Raw genomic sequence first — 15,665 nt, forward strand, 5'->3', positions numbered from 1 at the left:
GCTGCCCCCGGAGGTCGGCCCTCACACTACACCTGCTCCACCAGCCGTCCTAAGTTTAACCCCTTTAATGTTGTTCTCTCTCTTTTTCCTCATCCCTCCATCGGCAAACATCAGTGTCGATCGGTGCGCAGGTGAGGTCATGCTCAATGCTGCTCATGTTCACCCTGAAAGCTGTTTTGAAAACATTTTCTTGACAAATTACAATAACATACTTGTATTCTATTATTGTGTAGTGTGCGTTTTACAATGTGAGTTGAACAGTGTGTCATGAAGATAATGCTATTGATACTAATCATTTCTATAATCATCTGACAATAAACATACATACGTAGACTCCTCCAGCACAAATAACATTAGACGTATATGAAAGAGTATTTGTCGAACAGAGAATGTGACAGAAATGAGAACTTGTGTGTTTATTTAATGTCATTGTGACTCTAATGAAATTCAGACCACTGATCTTGTTGTTCATTTACTCGATCAATCAGGGACAGAAAGGTGAACCAGGCGAGATTGCAGATGTAAGTATGCGTCTTCTGTTTTATAATGAAACAAATGTGTAAAAATGTTATAATTATATATATATATATAATATAACCCCATGTTGTTTGACACAGTACACCCCCAGGGTTCTCTTGATTTATTGTCAGTCTTTTATTCACTGTTGATGTGCTTGGTTTATAAGCCACTGTGTTCAAGCTTACTCCTATCTGAAATTGTACCTTGTCACCTCTGCTGGTATTGAGATAAAGACCAACTAATAGAAGAGGATTAGTCTGCGACTACGACTGTTACTCAGGGTGACAAAATACATTTTTATTGTGTGAGTGAAGGCACTGAAATACCTTGAATTATGTGCTCACAGGTCTTATACTCCCAGATAACTGCATGAATTCTGAACACTCAATAAGATTGTTATTGTTGTCCCAAGAGCCCCAATTATCTCAGCGGCTTTTTAGCTGTCTAGTCGACATTGGTTTTGTCTAGCAGGGTACAAACTGGATGGGCAGCCAACATTCCATGGAGATTACAGATTACCAATATGGATCTTTTTTCCCTTCTGAATGAATCACATGGTCTCAATAGTAGCATGGTCTGAAATTGATAGGTAGTAATTAGCTACCATTCTTTGAAAACAATGAGCTTGGAAGGGAATGTTTTGTAGGATCAGCATCTTAACAGCTGAATTCTTTGAACATAATGAACCCAGACAAATCCTCTTTCATAATAACTGTTAATAACTGTTTTATTCACTGGTGTGCAAGTCTGGATGCAAATGTACAGTCTGACTAAGAGGAAGTGGTCTTTTGGTGGGAGTTGATCAGCTAAAGCTGTGAGAGTAGTACTTTACAGTACTACTTTACAAAGTACTACTTTGAGGACATCATTATGGCTGAGTCCGTAAATTCGCTCTGGAAATCTGATCAGCACTCGTGGAATACCTCTTGTCCAATCAAATTACTTGGTCCCTTTATGACGTTGAACCCAGTGTGCGCTCCGGCGCTCTCAGAGGGAATTTATGAACGCAACCTGTATTGCCTTTTTGCTATTTGTCTATGGCTAACATTGTTCTGGAATGTTCTGTCCAACAGCAATTCCAACTGATATTGTCAATTGATTGAGATCTCCTTTCTTGTTTCCCTGTCCAGGTCGTAGGACCAAAAGGACCAGGTGGACCTATGGTAAATATTTAATATTATAATAATTGATCGATCGATAGGGACTTGGGTGAATATTATACATATTAGCCATCAATCATAGACAAAGACATGAGATATTATGTTTGTTATTACTTATAGAATGCAGAATGCCTTTCAGATAGTTTGTTGTTGTGATGTGCATCTTGCTCAGCCAATGTGTTTGTTTCTCTAGGGCCCCCCAGGCGAGCAAGGAACACGTGGACTGATCGGTGACAAGGGTGACAAGGTAGGACTCAGCCCCCCTGACAGTCTACCTGACAGTCCACCTGACAGTCTACCTGACAGTCTACCTTACAGTCTACCTTACAGTCCACCTGACAGTCTACCTTACAGTCCACCTGACAGTCTACCTGACAGTCTACCTGACAGTCCACCTGACAGTCTACCTGACAGTCTACCTGACAGTCCACCTGACAGTCTACCTGACAGTCTACCTGACAGTCCACCTGACAGTCTACCTTACAGTCCACCTGACAGTCTACCTGATAGTCTACCTGATAGTCCACCTGACAGTCTACCTGATAGTCCACCTGACAGTCTACCTGACAGTCTACCTGACAGTCCACCTGTCCAAAAATGTAGTCTTTGCAGTTAATATACCTAGACATTTTGTTGTTATTATTTGGTATTGATTGAAACAAGGGCTTTACTATTCATCTTCTATAACTGGTATGAATAATTACTTTGAATTTAGCTGTACATTTGAAAGGATAGATACTCTACATTGGTCATTGTTGCTGGGATTAATAAAGAATATACCTTTATGTAGGACATAACTAAAATAAGACAAAAACTTGTAATGTAAAAAATAATAGTGACAGGATACATCCCTGCATCACCCCAATATGTTCTTTCCTACTGTTCTCTATATCTTCTCTTCAAATGTCCCACTACTGGCCATGTGCAATAGTGATCTAGTGATGAACTGATGTGGTTGGTTGAGGTTAGGGATAAATCGGCTGCATCTGGATCAAACCAATAATTCTGCTACACCTGGAGCATGCCTGGATCATACCAATGAACAAGGCCATGGGTGAATCATCAATAGAGTCAGTAGTCTTGGTTAGAAGCCCTGGTCTAATAAAAAAAGGAATAAAGACCCTAATGGCTAATGGTTACAATACACATCTTTGCCTGATTTTCATTTCTCAGGTCCATGGAAAGGTCAAAATACAGTTACGATACTTAATCCAAACGATTAAGCATAACTTAATACTTTTTTCCTAATGAAAGACAATACTGAACAATGATAAGAGATGTTGAACACATTATTCAAGGTATGTGTCTATCTCTCCTTTTCCCTAGGGAAATGTTGGACCCAGAGGTAGAGATGGCGAGCCCGGCACCCCAGGGAACCCCGGACCCCCCGGACCCGCTGGCCCAGCAGGATCCGGACCCGCAGGGCTCGGAGGGGTGAGTTGTACAACATGGAGGAGAGGACATGAGGACAGAACTGAGCAGATGATTAGATTAGATTCGATTAGATTAGACTCAGCTTTGTTTGTTTGAGTTGTCTGAGACAACGGAATGTAGTTTGGCATCTAACCAGAGAGTGCAATTAGTGGCATGGTACAAAAGACGATGATAATAAGCTTTGATTTATTTTTAGTTTATGTTATAGGTCAGCTTTGTCTGTGACATGCTGGGAACCCTGTTCCCTGTTCCCTGAAGTTCCTGTCCAAATACAACAATATTATCATGAATAAGCTTGCAGCCATACGGTTGATTTAGTAATCTGTACTGGGCAGATGTGTATGTGTTTGTGTATAAGAAGCTCAGGGGTGTAGGTGTAGGGTAGGTGGGCGTTGTGATATTAACAGGATGCGGAGGGATGGTTGTTTGAGCAATAGATTTTTCTTGCTAGAGTGAATCTCACACTAAACGATCCTTTACAAGATGTGCCGGTTGTGTCATAGAAAATCAAATACAGGTCCATGTCTTTTATTGCACCTGAAGGAGTTGTGAAGTAACCTGTATTGATCCCGTCGATGTTATTGTCTGACTGAAATACACCATCGGTGTAAAAAAAAAGCAATTAGAGACACAGTGACTCTAGACGAACGAATGAACTAAATGGCATTTTGTCTCCTGTGTGTCTGTAGAACTTTGCTGCTCAGATGGCTGGTGGATTTGATGAGAAAGCTGGAGGCGCGCAGATGGGAGTGATGCAAGGACCTATGGTAAGAGGACAGGCCAGGAGTGTTCATTTCAGAAACTCTGTATAGTGTCACCCCAGGGGCGTTCTACAAGGTTCTACAACGAAGTAGTACAACATAATTGCCAAGTCTTTTATTGACTTGGTTTAAAACCAATGGTGTAAAAGTAAACAGCCTTGGTGGATGCAGGTCTGTACTGAAGTGTGGATGAACACTGCCATCCAGTGGTTGAAACAAGTTATTTAATTCTACTCCCATGTGATCATGTAATGGATTACGTTGTCATTGTTACATGATGTTAGAAATTCTATAATAAATGGACAGAAAAACTGCTGTGTCTGCTTCATGTATTGAGCTTTCCGTCTGCTAATTTGAATACTTCTTTAGAATAGACTTCTCATACCACCAGATAACAAGAGCTAGGTCATTTACTAATGTTTAAACAACATACACAGGCTGACATTACAATAACTTTCTCATATGTGACTCAACTATATTTAGCAAACCACCAAGCAGTCTTGCAGCTTCCAATTGATACCAATGTCCATCCTAACTCTCTCTCTCTCTCTCTCTCTCTCTCTCTCTCTCTCTCTCTCTCTCTCTCTCTCTCTCTCTCTCTCTCTCTCTCTCTCTCTCTCTCTCTCTCTCTCTCTCTCTCTCTCTCTCTCCCTCTCTCTACCCCCCCCCCCCCTCTCTCTCTCTCTCCCTCTCCTCCTAGGGCCCTATGGGTCCTCGTGGCCCCCCCGGCCCCTCTGGAGCCCCTGTAAGTACACGCGGCATCTGGATACTCTTCTAACAATAGGGATCAATGACAAGAGAGTTTACTAGCTCCCGTATGACATTTGACCTGCACACATGATCTGTGTCTGAGATGCACTGAATCTGCACACATGATACAGTAGGGTACATGCAGTGGGGTCACAATGTCACATTGTGATGGATAGGAAATGTCAGAGTGCTGACTTGTTCTTCTGTTCTTCTGGTGGCTTATTAGCACTCACTTGCTGTTGTGATTTCTGAGCTAATAGAAATACAGTATGCAGTGTTTTCTTCTTTTTTTTCCAAATGGCATAAATTATATTCATCTATTTTATCTCATTTCCAGGGCCCACAAGGTTTCCAAGGTAACCCCGGAGAGACTGGAGAGCCTGGCTCAGCTGTGAGTATCCAAAACGATCCCATGATGCACCACTCATCTCTGTGTTATCACCATAGAAATAGAATGTATAGCACTTGACAGCCCTATTCTAAGTCTTTGTCCCATTCGATTGATTCATTACTGCATACCAAATAGAACGTAGAGAAATGTAGCATTATGAATGTGTCCGATGCTCGTTCAAACATCAGTTTCAATCAATCCCCAACCACCATGCTGATAGCCGTTCTATAGAATCTGTTTCTATGATTTGAGTCAGACTCCAACCCAGTCCGGCGCCTGACCTCTGACCTATAGAACTGGGTGGAATGTTAGCCTGTGTGAGGGTCACCTCCCCGACAGAGATCAAGTGAAAACCACCAACATCATTACCCTTCATTAAAATCATCAACATCATTACCCCTCATTAAAATCATCAACATCATTACCCTTCATTAAAATCAAAATCAGAGAATTGGCAAACTCCCCTGTTCTCCTACAGACTTTCAGTCTCCGATAAAGAGTTAGAGCTTCCCTTTACGCTACATAAAAAAACGATTTGCGGTGCTGTAATGTGCACAAGGAATACATTGTGAAGTTAATGTGGCGTTTTAGTGTTTCAGCTAAGTTTATTGTAAGATGATTGCCTTGATCTACAGTAAGTCTACGGAGAGCTACAAAGACCTCTCTCACCATGTCCCTCGCCTTGTCTTGTCTTGTACCAGGGTGCTCTTGGACCCCGCGGACCCCCTGGACCTTCTGGAAAACCAGGAAGTGATGTATGTATTGCCGTCTTCTTCTACAAAACCAGAAACATCCTGTGTCTTAAAGTAGACCCATCTCTCAGATCCGACCGTTGTGCTTAACGCAATGTAATGGCCAAGTAAATCACAAGCACACATCCCCTCGAAGTCCCTGAAGGCCTCTCAACTCAGAATGAAGACCAACTGGCCAAAGTGTGTAAACATCACTATCCAAACACAGAGCTGTAAACACTCTCACTCTGTCTTCAGCGTCCTCATGTGACCCCTGAGAGTATTCTCTTTTAGAAAATTGATCCTGTTCTATTTTGCCACCTACACAAACTGCCATTGACTCACTTGGTTAATATAGTACTTAATTAGTACCGCGAGTTCCATCTTGTAGAGTGGTCCTTATTTCTTACGGATCGTTTAAACTCTCAAGCATGGTTCTCTTTGGCGATGTATCACTGAAGCACTGCAGCATATTTTCCCTACCAGTTTACCTCTGTCCTCCATTATACTATACCAGGTATGATCATCCTCATCCGCATATACATCATATACAATATCATTCAACGGCCCCTAATGCCTAATTTTGGCATATATGACTATTTCTTATGTTGACTGATGGATAGACAATTCACTTACTAATGTATTTGTTGCTAGTCGCTTTGGATAAAGCTAAATATAAAAAAAAAAGTCAATGTAAAATGTTATGATTCTACCTGCATTGGTTTTTTAAATGGAAGAATGAATGACGTCAACTTTCTATTGTCTCTGGAGTACTGCACTGTAGCCACCGTTATACAGTATACACGTATATCCACCAGGGGTCACTGTCTCTCTCCTACTGCTGCAGTAGGCCTGTAGTAAACTGATGAAGAATAAATAGTTCGAAAAAATGACTCTCGATTTCAATCGTTTTAAATGATCTCTCTCCCTGTCTCTTTGTTTCTAGGGTGAGGCTGGCAAACCTGGAAAGGCTGGTGAGCGTGGACCTGCAGGACCCCAGGTACTTACAGACAGTTTGGATTTAAACTGTTAACTGTTATATAGTTGAAGGCCTGTGGCAAGAGTGTGCATGTTCAGGTGTGGTTAAGTGGAGTAGCACACCTTATCTTCAGCAAGGTCTTTGGTTCGATTCCGGCCATCGACATATCCTGTATGTCATCCCTCCTCTCTCTCACCCATCCTCCCTGTCAATCTCTACTGTCTCTATCCCAATAAAGCAGAAATGCCCTAAAAACATATTTAAAACAAATATAATTGTGCCTGTTTATGGATAACAGGCCTTGATACATATTGAATTTCAATAACACTATCATTAAAGCCTTTGGATTACTCTCTAAAGCCATGCGTTTACCACAGACGAACCCCATAAAAATCCCATTTGATTCATATTTCATTCCCCTAATCCCATCATGCATCTCTTTTATTCCAGGGGGCTCGTGGATTCCCAGGTACCCCTGGCCTGCCCGGCATCAAGGGACACAGAGTGAGTGTGACATGTGACACGACACGCCTCCTAATTACACCATCAAAAATGGATGCCACCATGTTAACACGCCACATCCAACATAATTAGCGTCGTAACAGATGAGCTAATTAGCGCTCGTTAATCAGCGCTAATGGGGATGTTGCTCCTGTTTCTGTGCTCCTGTTTCTCCTCCTAACCTCTCTGTCTCTCTGTCTGCTGTGCAGGGTCACCCCGGTCTGGACGGATCCAAGGGAGAGGGCGGTGCAGCTGGGGCCAAGGTGAGACAGCTAGCTACCCTCCTGGTCGTCGTCCCCCCACTCCCCCCCCAGCCCCCCAGCCCCCCAGCCTCCTCGCCTCCTCTTCTATTTCATCAACAGTACTTAGCTGTACTACCGTAGCGATTCAGTTGACAGGGATCAGTACCACACTGAGTCGACATTGTCAGTTTTACACCTCGCTGTACACGGTACAAATGTGTCGGATTACGGTTAGCTTTAGAGTGCTCAGTGGTTTCTTTAGGTATCCCCCTTGGGCAGGTTGAATTGGCGCTGATCTCTTCTATTATTGTCTCTCGCTGTCAGAGATCCTCCTCCAGCGTTTTGTGCCGCACTGTCGGTTTTTCGCATGATAGCCCCCCTGTGCGTCGGGTGTGTAATCCCTCTGCTGTGATGGTATTAGTGCCACTCACAGACACTAAGTGCAGCAGTCTCTGTCTGGTTACTGTCAAAGTCTGTGTGATTGACTCCTCCTGTACACTATGATCAGTGATGTCTGTCCCTGTGTCTGACTGACTCCCTCTTTCCCTCTTTCCCTCTCTCCCTCTCGCTCTATCCCTCTCTCCCTCTCTCATCTCTCCTCTCTCCCTCTCTCCCTCTCTGCCTCTCTCTCCCTCTCTCATCTCTCTCATCTCTCTCCTCTATCCCTCTCTCCCTCTCTCCCTATCTCCCTCCCTCATCTCTCTCCTCTCTCCCTCTCCAATCTCTCCCTCTCTCATCACTCCCTCTCTCCTCGTTCCCTTTCTCATCTCTCATCTCTCATCTCTCCTCTCTCCCTCATCTCATCTCTCTCCCTCTCTCCCTCTCTCATCTCTCATCTCTCCCTCTCTCCCTCATCACATCTCTCTCCCTCTCTCCCTCTCCATAGGGCGAGGGTGGTGCTCCCGGAGAGAACGGCGCCCCCGGACCGATGGTAAGTTAACCTTGAACAATACTTCTGATTCTCATTTCAACTGAAAGTGACTTATCGTACATACAGCACGATGAAAATGGATGGACACCATGTTAATCAATGGATTGCTAAAAGCAGAAACCGATAGAAACCGATACGTCTGAATACAGGAATGAAATCCGTTATCATTGACGTTTCCTCTCCTCTGCCTGTGTTCCCTGTAGGGTCCACGTGGTCTGCCTGGTGAGAGAGGTCGCCCCGGACCATCTGGAGCTGCCGTGAGTAACAACCCCCCCCCCCCCCGCCCGCCCGCCTCTCTAGAATAAACCGTGCAGTTATGTGTATGGTACAGTATGACAGGCGACACCAAACTGCCATATTATGTTATGATGACATACCTACCCAGTCTTTATGCCATGCAGAGACTCGATCACAGTCAAGATTCCTATCGTGCTGACCCTCTTCACTATACATGTTCACTAACATGTTCAGTGTTCGGTGAACACAGTCCTGTCACCATGGTTATCAGTGAACACAGTCCTACCACCATGGTTATCAGTGAACACAGTCCTACCGCCATGGTTATCAGTGAACACAGTCCTACCACCATGGTAATCAGTGAACACAGTCCTATCACCATGGTTATCAGTAAACACAGTCCTGTCACCATGGTTATCAGTAAACACAGTCCTACCACCATGGTAATCAGTGAACATAGTCCTATCGCCATGGTTATCAGTGAACACAGTCCTGTCACCATGGTGATCAGTGAACACAATCCTATCACCATGGTGATCAGTGAACACAGTCCTGTCACCATGGTTATCAGTAGTGCTGTCCCAAACGACTATTTTTCTAACGATTAATCTAGCGATTATTTTATCGATTATTCGATTAGTCTAACGACTAATTTATCGATAAGTCTAACGATAATTTTTGTACTGTAAAAAAAATAAAAAAATAAATAAATATTTGTCTCCACCTCACTGCTATGTTTAGCCAACTTGAATGCCAACATGGCCATTTAGAAGTCTGTCCATCACCACAACACATAGCTAGCTAACGTTACTCTCGCTGCTATGTTATGATTAGCTAAATTGATGCTAACGTAGCATGCGAGCTACGAGCTAGATAACGTACAGTAGGTGCTCGCACCACAATGACAATAGGCTACTGTAGCTAGCCAGCTACATAGCTAACGTTACTAACACCAGAAGACAAGACATACGAACTGTGGTGAGCTACATTGCTTGTGTAACATTAGCTAGTAGCTATCAATTTTTCACTCATACACTTAATTGTCTCGCCTGGTAAAATAAAGGTAAAAAAAAAAAAACGCCATTTTGTTTATTTACGACTAACCGACGCATATTACGCTAACCGACGTATTGACGTAGTCGGTGACGTCGACGACGTCGAATAATCGTAACAGCCCTAGTTATCAGTGAACAGCCCTATCACCATGGTTATCAATGATCACAGTCCTACCACCATTGTAATCAGTGAACACAGTCCTATCACCATGGTAATCAGTGAACACAGCCCTATCACCATGGTCATCAGTGAACACAGGCGTGCCACCATTGTAATCAGTGAACACAGTCCTATCACCATGGTTATCAATGAACACAGTCCTGCCACCATTGTAATCAGTGAACACAGTCCTATCACCATGGTAACGTTCGGCCTTGTCTCCTCTCTCTCCCTCCAGGGTGCCCGTGGTAACGATGGTCTTCCTGGTCCTGCTGGTCCTCCTGTACGTATGACACTCCTCCTCCTGATTGGCCTCTCCACTGTTCTATACATTTTCATTATTATCTGACCCAGGAAGTACCGTTCAGGAAGTAAGGGATGTGAACTCTGACCACCGGACTCTTTCTGTTTCCTACAGGGCCCCGTCGGTCCTTCTGGAGCACCCGGTTTCCCAGGGTCCCCAGGATCCAAGGTTCGTACGCCGGGTGTTGTTTTATATCCTGCTGTCTCGTTCCTGCAGTGACTCCACGGCGCGTTGTGACTCCGCCCCCACCGCTGACACTTAATTTCCTGCCTCATCTTGATAAGAGATTCTCACTTTGCCTTCGAGATCTCCCTCTTTGTTTTCATCACTGATGGAGCAGAGAGAGTACGCTCATCTGCAAGGCACTCGCACCTGACATAATTAAAGATGACCCCTTCATCTAATATCACATGGCCCACAGTCAAATAAAATCCAATTTTCCCAATTATTATTTGAGATAATAAGCACAATACACATGATTGACAATTGCGAGGTGATATGATTATAACAATAGGAACTAGGAAAAGATAGATTACATGGAAATGCAGATGAAAGCAACCTTTCTTTCTTTATCTCTTTCTTATTATACAGGAAAAGATTCAAAGTAACATTACAGATGTTCAAATGTGTTACATTTAGACTGGCCTGACTCAGTTAAAGCTGGTTGGCAGCAGGTTTCTGTTCTGCAACACAAAGACAGAATCACATAAACAATACAACAGGTAGAATCGACAGCAATCCCATAGGGAAGACAGGAAACAGCTACAAAGCTGTAAGCCTCAGGCGTTGACTGGTGGTCCTGTCTTGTCTCCTCACAGGGAGAAGCTGGCCCTACTGGCGCCCGTGGATCTGAGGGAGCACAGGGACCCCGTGGTGAGGCTGGTACCCCCGGATCTCCCGGACCCGCTGGAGCTTCTGTAAGTCTCCTCCAGGCTCATATCGATGAATGATACTGCGCTATTGTTTTTGATCCGTGGGTCTAAAACTCATGTATTGATTTAATCTCTCCCCCCCCTCTCTCTCTCTCTCTCTTTCTCTCTCTCTCTCCCTTGCTGTTCTCTCTGTTCCTTTAGGGAAACCCTGGTACTGATGGTATCAACGGAGCTAAAGGATCTGCTGTAAGTAGACTCAACTGACACAATCACAATGTGCCATCCAACACTCTTTATATATGCTGATTTTACGGACTCTGATCTACAGTTATTATCAGTCTAATACTCAGTAATAATCAGTTGTTCTCGCTCTCTCTCTCACTCTTTCTTTCGCTCTCTCTCTCTCTCTCTCTCTCTCTCTCTCTCTCTCTCTCTGTGTGTAGGGCATTGTTGGTATTGCTGGTGCACCAGGATTCCCTGGCCCCCGTGGTCCACCCGGACCTCAGGGAGCAACTGGACCTCTCGGGCCAAAGGGAACATCTGTAAGTCAAGTCCCCCTCCATAATCGGCCCAAAAACCCTGGAAAAAACCTCTACATCGCTTTCGTAGTACTGTTGGTTGTGTTTTTTTCCTCGGCTCCTCTCGGATGCTGTACACAGGATAAGGGGTGTTGTTGTGGGGGATCATATCATTCATGTCTCGAGTGTTTCCAAGTGTCTTGGTGGATGACTGTGTTCCCTGTTTTCATCTCTTCTAGGGAGACCCCGGTATTCCTGGCTTCAAGGGAGAGGCCGGCCCCAAGGGAGAGCTTGTGAGTTCTCATCTCTTCTTCTGCTCCGAACAACAACAACAACATCGTCATCAACTGAATGACTCATACAGTATGATACAGTACCAGGCGGTTCTGTAAGTGGGACATGCATGTGCATTTGGGGATTAACTTGGGCGTATGCTTGGTGTCTCCCCGCAGGGCCCTGCCGGTCCCCAAGGCGGTCCTGGCCCATCTGGCGAGGAAGGCAAGAGAGGAGCAAGAGGAGAGCCCGGCGCCGCTGGACCACTCGGACCTCCCGGCGAGAGAGTAAGAGAACCATCAAATCTTCCGGAAGAAATCTTAAGATTTGGGGCCTTCTGGTTTATCAGCTCTCCCAGTACAGTACAGTACAGTACAGTACAGTACATTCAGTGTTATGATTGTGGATAATCATGAACGTCTCTGATTCTCTTCTAGGGAGCTCCCGGTAACCGCGGTTTCCCAGGTCAGGATGGTCTTGCTGGAGCTAAGGTGGGTCCTGATCCACATTGATGGACTTGATTGAAACACTAACTGAGAGGTTAATGTTGACACCTGTCCAACTGGGCTGGGCTTAGGGTTGCCAACTGTCCCGTATTACCCGGGATGTTCCGTATTTTGAGCTGGATGTAAAATGAGCCGATTCTTGCAAACCCCCCACGCTGTGCAGTTGGCAGCCCTAGCAGTGCTGTCAAAACAACCAAAACAGTTAGCATATTATTGACATCGATTCACTGTATTTGTACCTTATATGCCAACCACAATACATTCAATGGAAAGTCACAGACACAACAGTACATAACTGTGAAGTAAAAAAATACACATGAAGTGAAATAGTGACCTAAACATATTTGTGATAAGATACTGATCCCTCTCTCCCTACCTTTCTTCTTCCCTTCTTCCCTTCTTCCCTTCCTTCCTTCGTCTGCAGGGCACCCCTGGTGACCGTGGTGTGCCCGGCGTTGGTGGGCCTAAGGGTGGTACCGGAGACCCAGGACGCACAGGAGAGCCCGGTCTGCCCGGAGCCAGAGTGAGTCACCCGACCTGGTCATCACCAGACCTGGTCATCACCGCCACAGTCCTCATAATCAGAGTAGATAGAGCTGGACAGATAACAGGGCCTGAGTCAAACTGGCTATTCTGGATGAATACACACAATGGCTGAGAAGAGTTGCTGTTGGTATTATTCATATGATTATTATAATTATTATGGTTATTAGTAGTGTTAATATGAGTAATGACTTGAAATGTTGAACATATAGGTTGTGCGCAGAGGCCTCCATACTTGTGTATGTATATGTATGATACTGTGAGACTCAATGTGTGTGTGTGTGTGTGTGTGTGTGATGGTTGCAGGGTCTTACTGGTCGCCCAGGAGATGCTGGTCCTCAAGGCAAAATGGGACCCGGTGTAAGTATCACTCTATGGTTCTGAACCTACCTTCCGAGCTGGGAACATTTAGATTTGACCACTCACTGCATTATACATGAACAACATACTGTACATAGCTACGTTAACTGTACATAACTTACTGTTATCCTACTGTTCTTACCATTCTGTAATTACCACTTCATCACTGTACATATCCTATTTTGTCTACAATATCATGTTTTGCTACTATATCACTATTTGCACTTCTGGTTAGATGCTAAACTACATTTCGCTGACTGGTACTTTGGTGCTCTGTAATGACGATAAAGTAGAATCCAATCTAATCTGAATCTAACGTAGTAACGTTTACAGTCAAATCTATGGAGCTGAGGAGGCAACAGTGTAAATGAATGCTTTTTGGGAGGTCTCATCTCACCCACGGGCCGGTCTTGTGTTCTGGGTTTAGGGTGCTGCTGGTGAGGACGGTCGCCCTGGCCCTCCTGGTCCTCAGGGAGCCCGCGGCCAGCCCGGTGTGATGGGATTCCCCGGACCCAAGGGAGCCAATGTGAGTATCCCAGGCTTTGGGATTCATGGGATGTACTTGATTGATCCTCAGAGCGGGGGGGGGGGACATTAGGTGACAGACACAGGCGAAAAGAGCACAGAGCACACATGGGGAAATATACAAGATAATGACTGTAGACTACGACGTCATATTGCACTTGACGCTGAGCCATTCTTCCTGTTTCAAATTTTAAGTCTTATTGTTACACATAAGTGTAAGAGAGTAAAATTCTTAGGCTTCGGTTCCTGACATTGCAGCACAAGACAATAAGGCTTAACACTAGAACAGCCGTGCCTTTTTACCTACTAAAAGAGCCGTCTCTTTTCAATGCTAAGCCGCTATTTACACACAACGACCACTAGTTGGCCGCTTGTAAATTGGCCTGCTTCCTACACAGAAAAACAGCAAAATAGCTTTATACTAGCTTATCCTGATGTGATTTTGAAAATGTAAGGATACTGGGTGGTAGATCACACATATCTAGGAAAAGTCATTAAAGGAGGGTCCTGAAGATTGATCGAGTGCAAAGATATGCATACTCATAGCTGATTAAGTGTTAAAATAGGCATACTTCAAGATTTTAAAAAAAGTGACAATAGTACAGGACATAAGTGACAAATAAGACAGGATACAATTAGCAGTACAACTAGTAATAAAATTGATAGTTCCAAGATCGAGAGATAGATAGTTCTGTAGCTTACTGAGTGTGTTTTCTCTTTATCAGGGTGAGCCTGGCAAAGCTGGAGAGAAGGGTCTGCTTGGACGCACAGGTCTGAGGGTAAGTCGATTTAACTCTGATAACACAGTATCACACTGGAACACACTTGTTGTGTTGTAGTATGGATTGTTAGGTCTCCCTGTTTTCATAAATACAATACAGTTCATTGTATAAAACTTTGGGTGTCCCAACTCTTACAGTGAAGTTCTCATGTCGAATGTAAAACTGAATATTTCTAATGATTCTACCCCATGGGTTTTGTAATGGTCCATAGTGATAGTAAGTGACGTCCGGTTCTCTCTCTGAACAGGGTCTGGGCGGAAAGGATGGTGAGACTGGCGCTGCTGGACCTCCTGGCCCTGCTGTAAGTATTGGACCGAATAAGTAATACATAACCTTTTTAGACATGATATGCCATATATGACAAATAACTCTTGAAGACATTGTACCTAAAGTCCAAAGGCCATCATCAATGGCTGAACACTCAATACCATTGCATCACCGTTGCCAAACGGTCCACACAGCATTGTAGGGTTGTTGATGTTGATGTTGATGTGTCTACCTGAGATGATCGTCCTTGTTTGCGCCCATCTTAGGGACCTGCTGGAGAGAGAGGAGAGCAGGGACAACCTGGACCATCTGGCTTCCAGGTGAGTTCACACACTAGACCTTACCTTCATACACCAGACCTTACCTTGAAACACTAGATCTTACCTTCACACACCTGACCTAACCTTCATACACTAGACCTTACCTTCACACACCAGACCTAACCTTCATACACTAGACCTAACCTTCATACACTAGACCTTACCTTCATACACTAGACCTTACCTTCATACACTAGACCTTACCTTCATACACTAGACCTTACCTTCATACACTAGACCTTACCTTCATACACTAGACCTAACCTTCATACACTAGACCTTACCTTCATACACTAGACCTAACCTTCATACACTAGACCTTACCTTCATACACTAGACCTTACCTTCATACACTAGACCTTACCTTCATACACTAGACCTTACCTTCATACACTAGACCTTACCTTCATACACTAGACCTAACCTTCATACACTAGACCTTACCTTCATACACTAGACCTTACCTTCATACACTAGACCTTACCTTCATACACTAGACCTTACCTTCACACACCAGACCTAACCTTCATACACTAGACCTAAC

At 44.2% G+C, this 15,665-nt stretch overlaps 1 protein-coding gene across 1 annotated transcript in view; it reads left to right on the forward strand.

Moving 5' to 3' along the window:
- The window catches only part of col2a1a (collagen, type II, alpha 1a), a gene marked incomplete at both ends in the record, with an annotated part of 33,555 nt that overhangs the window by 5,090 nt on the left and 12,800 nt on the right, over positions 1-15,665 (forward strand). Inside the window, 27 exons of the mRNA XM_080533543.1 lie at positions 489-521; positions 1,650-1,682; positions 1,873-1,926; positions 3,006-3,113; positions 3,803-3,880; positions 4,575-4,619; positions 4,962-5,015; positions 5,717-5,770; positions 6,693-6,746; positions 7,176-7,229; positions 7,436-7,489; positions 8,355-8,399; positions 8,603-8,656; positions 10,090-10,134; positions 10,270-10,323; positions 10,974-11,072; positions 11,229-11,273; positions 11,471-11,569; positions 11,785-11,838; positions 11,998-12,105; positions 12,256-12,309; positions 12,749-12,847; positions 13,174-13,227; positions 13,655-13,753; positions 14,478-14,531; positions 14,782-14,835; positions 15,068-15,121. Coding sequence (XP_080389669.1) covers positions 489-521; positions 1,650-1,682; positions 1,873-1,926; positions 3,006-3,113; positions 3,803-3,880; positions 4,575-4,619; positions 4,962-5,015; positions 5,717-5,770; positions 6,693-6,746; positions 7,176-7,229; positions 7,436-7,489; positions 8,355-8,399; positions 8,603-8,656; positions 10,090-10,134; positions 10,270-10,323; positions 10,974-11,072; positions 11,229-11,273; positions 11,471-11,569; positions 11,785-11,838; positions 11,998-12,105; positions 12,256-12,309; positions 12,749-12,847; positions 13,174-13,227; positions 13,655-13,753; positions 14,478-14,531; positions 14,782-14,835; positions 15,068-15,121 — 1,692 coding nt within the window. The remainder of the gene's footprint in view (positions 1-488; positions 522-1,649; positions 1,683-1,872; positions 1,927-3,005; positions 3,114-3,802; positions 3,881-4,574; positions 4,620-4,961; positions 5,016-5,716; positions 5,771-6,692; positions 6,747-7,175; positions 7,230-7,435; positions 7,490-8,354; positions 8,400-8,602; positions 8,657-10,089; positions 10,135-10,269; positions 10,324-10,973; positions 11,073-11,228; positions 11,274-11,470; positions 11,570-11,784; positions 11,839-11,997; positions 12,106-12,255; positions 12,310-12,748; positions 12,848-13,173; positions 13,228-13,654; positions 13,754-14,477; positions 14,532-14,781; positions 14,836-15,067; positions 15,122-15,665) is intronic.

This window comes from Nansenia antarctica, assembly GCF_963989245.1.
Source record: "Nansenia antarctica genome assembly, chromosome: 6".
NCBI classification, from domain to species: domain Eukaryota; kingdom Metazoa; phylum Chordata; class Actinopteri; order Argentiniformes; family Microstomatidae; genus Nansenia; species Nansenia antarctica.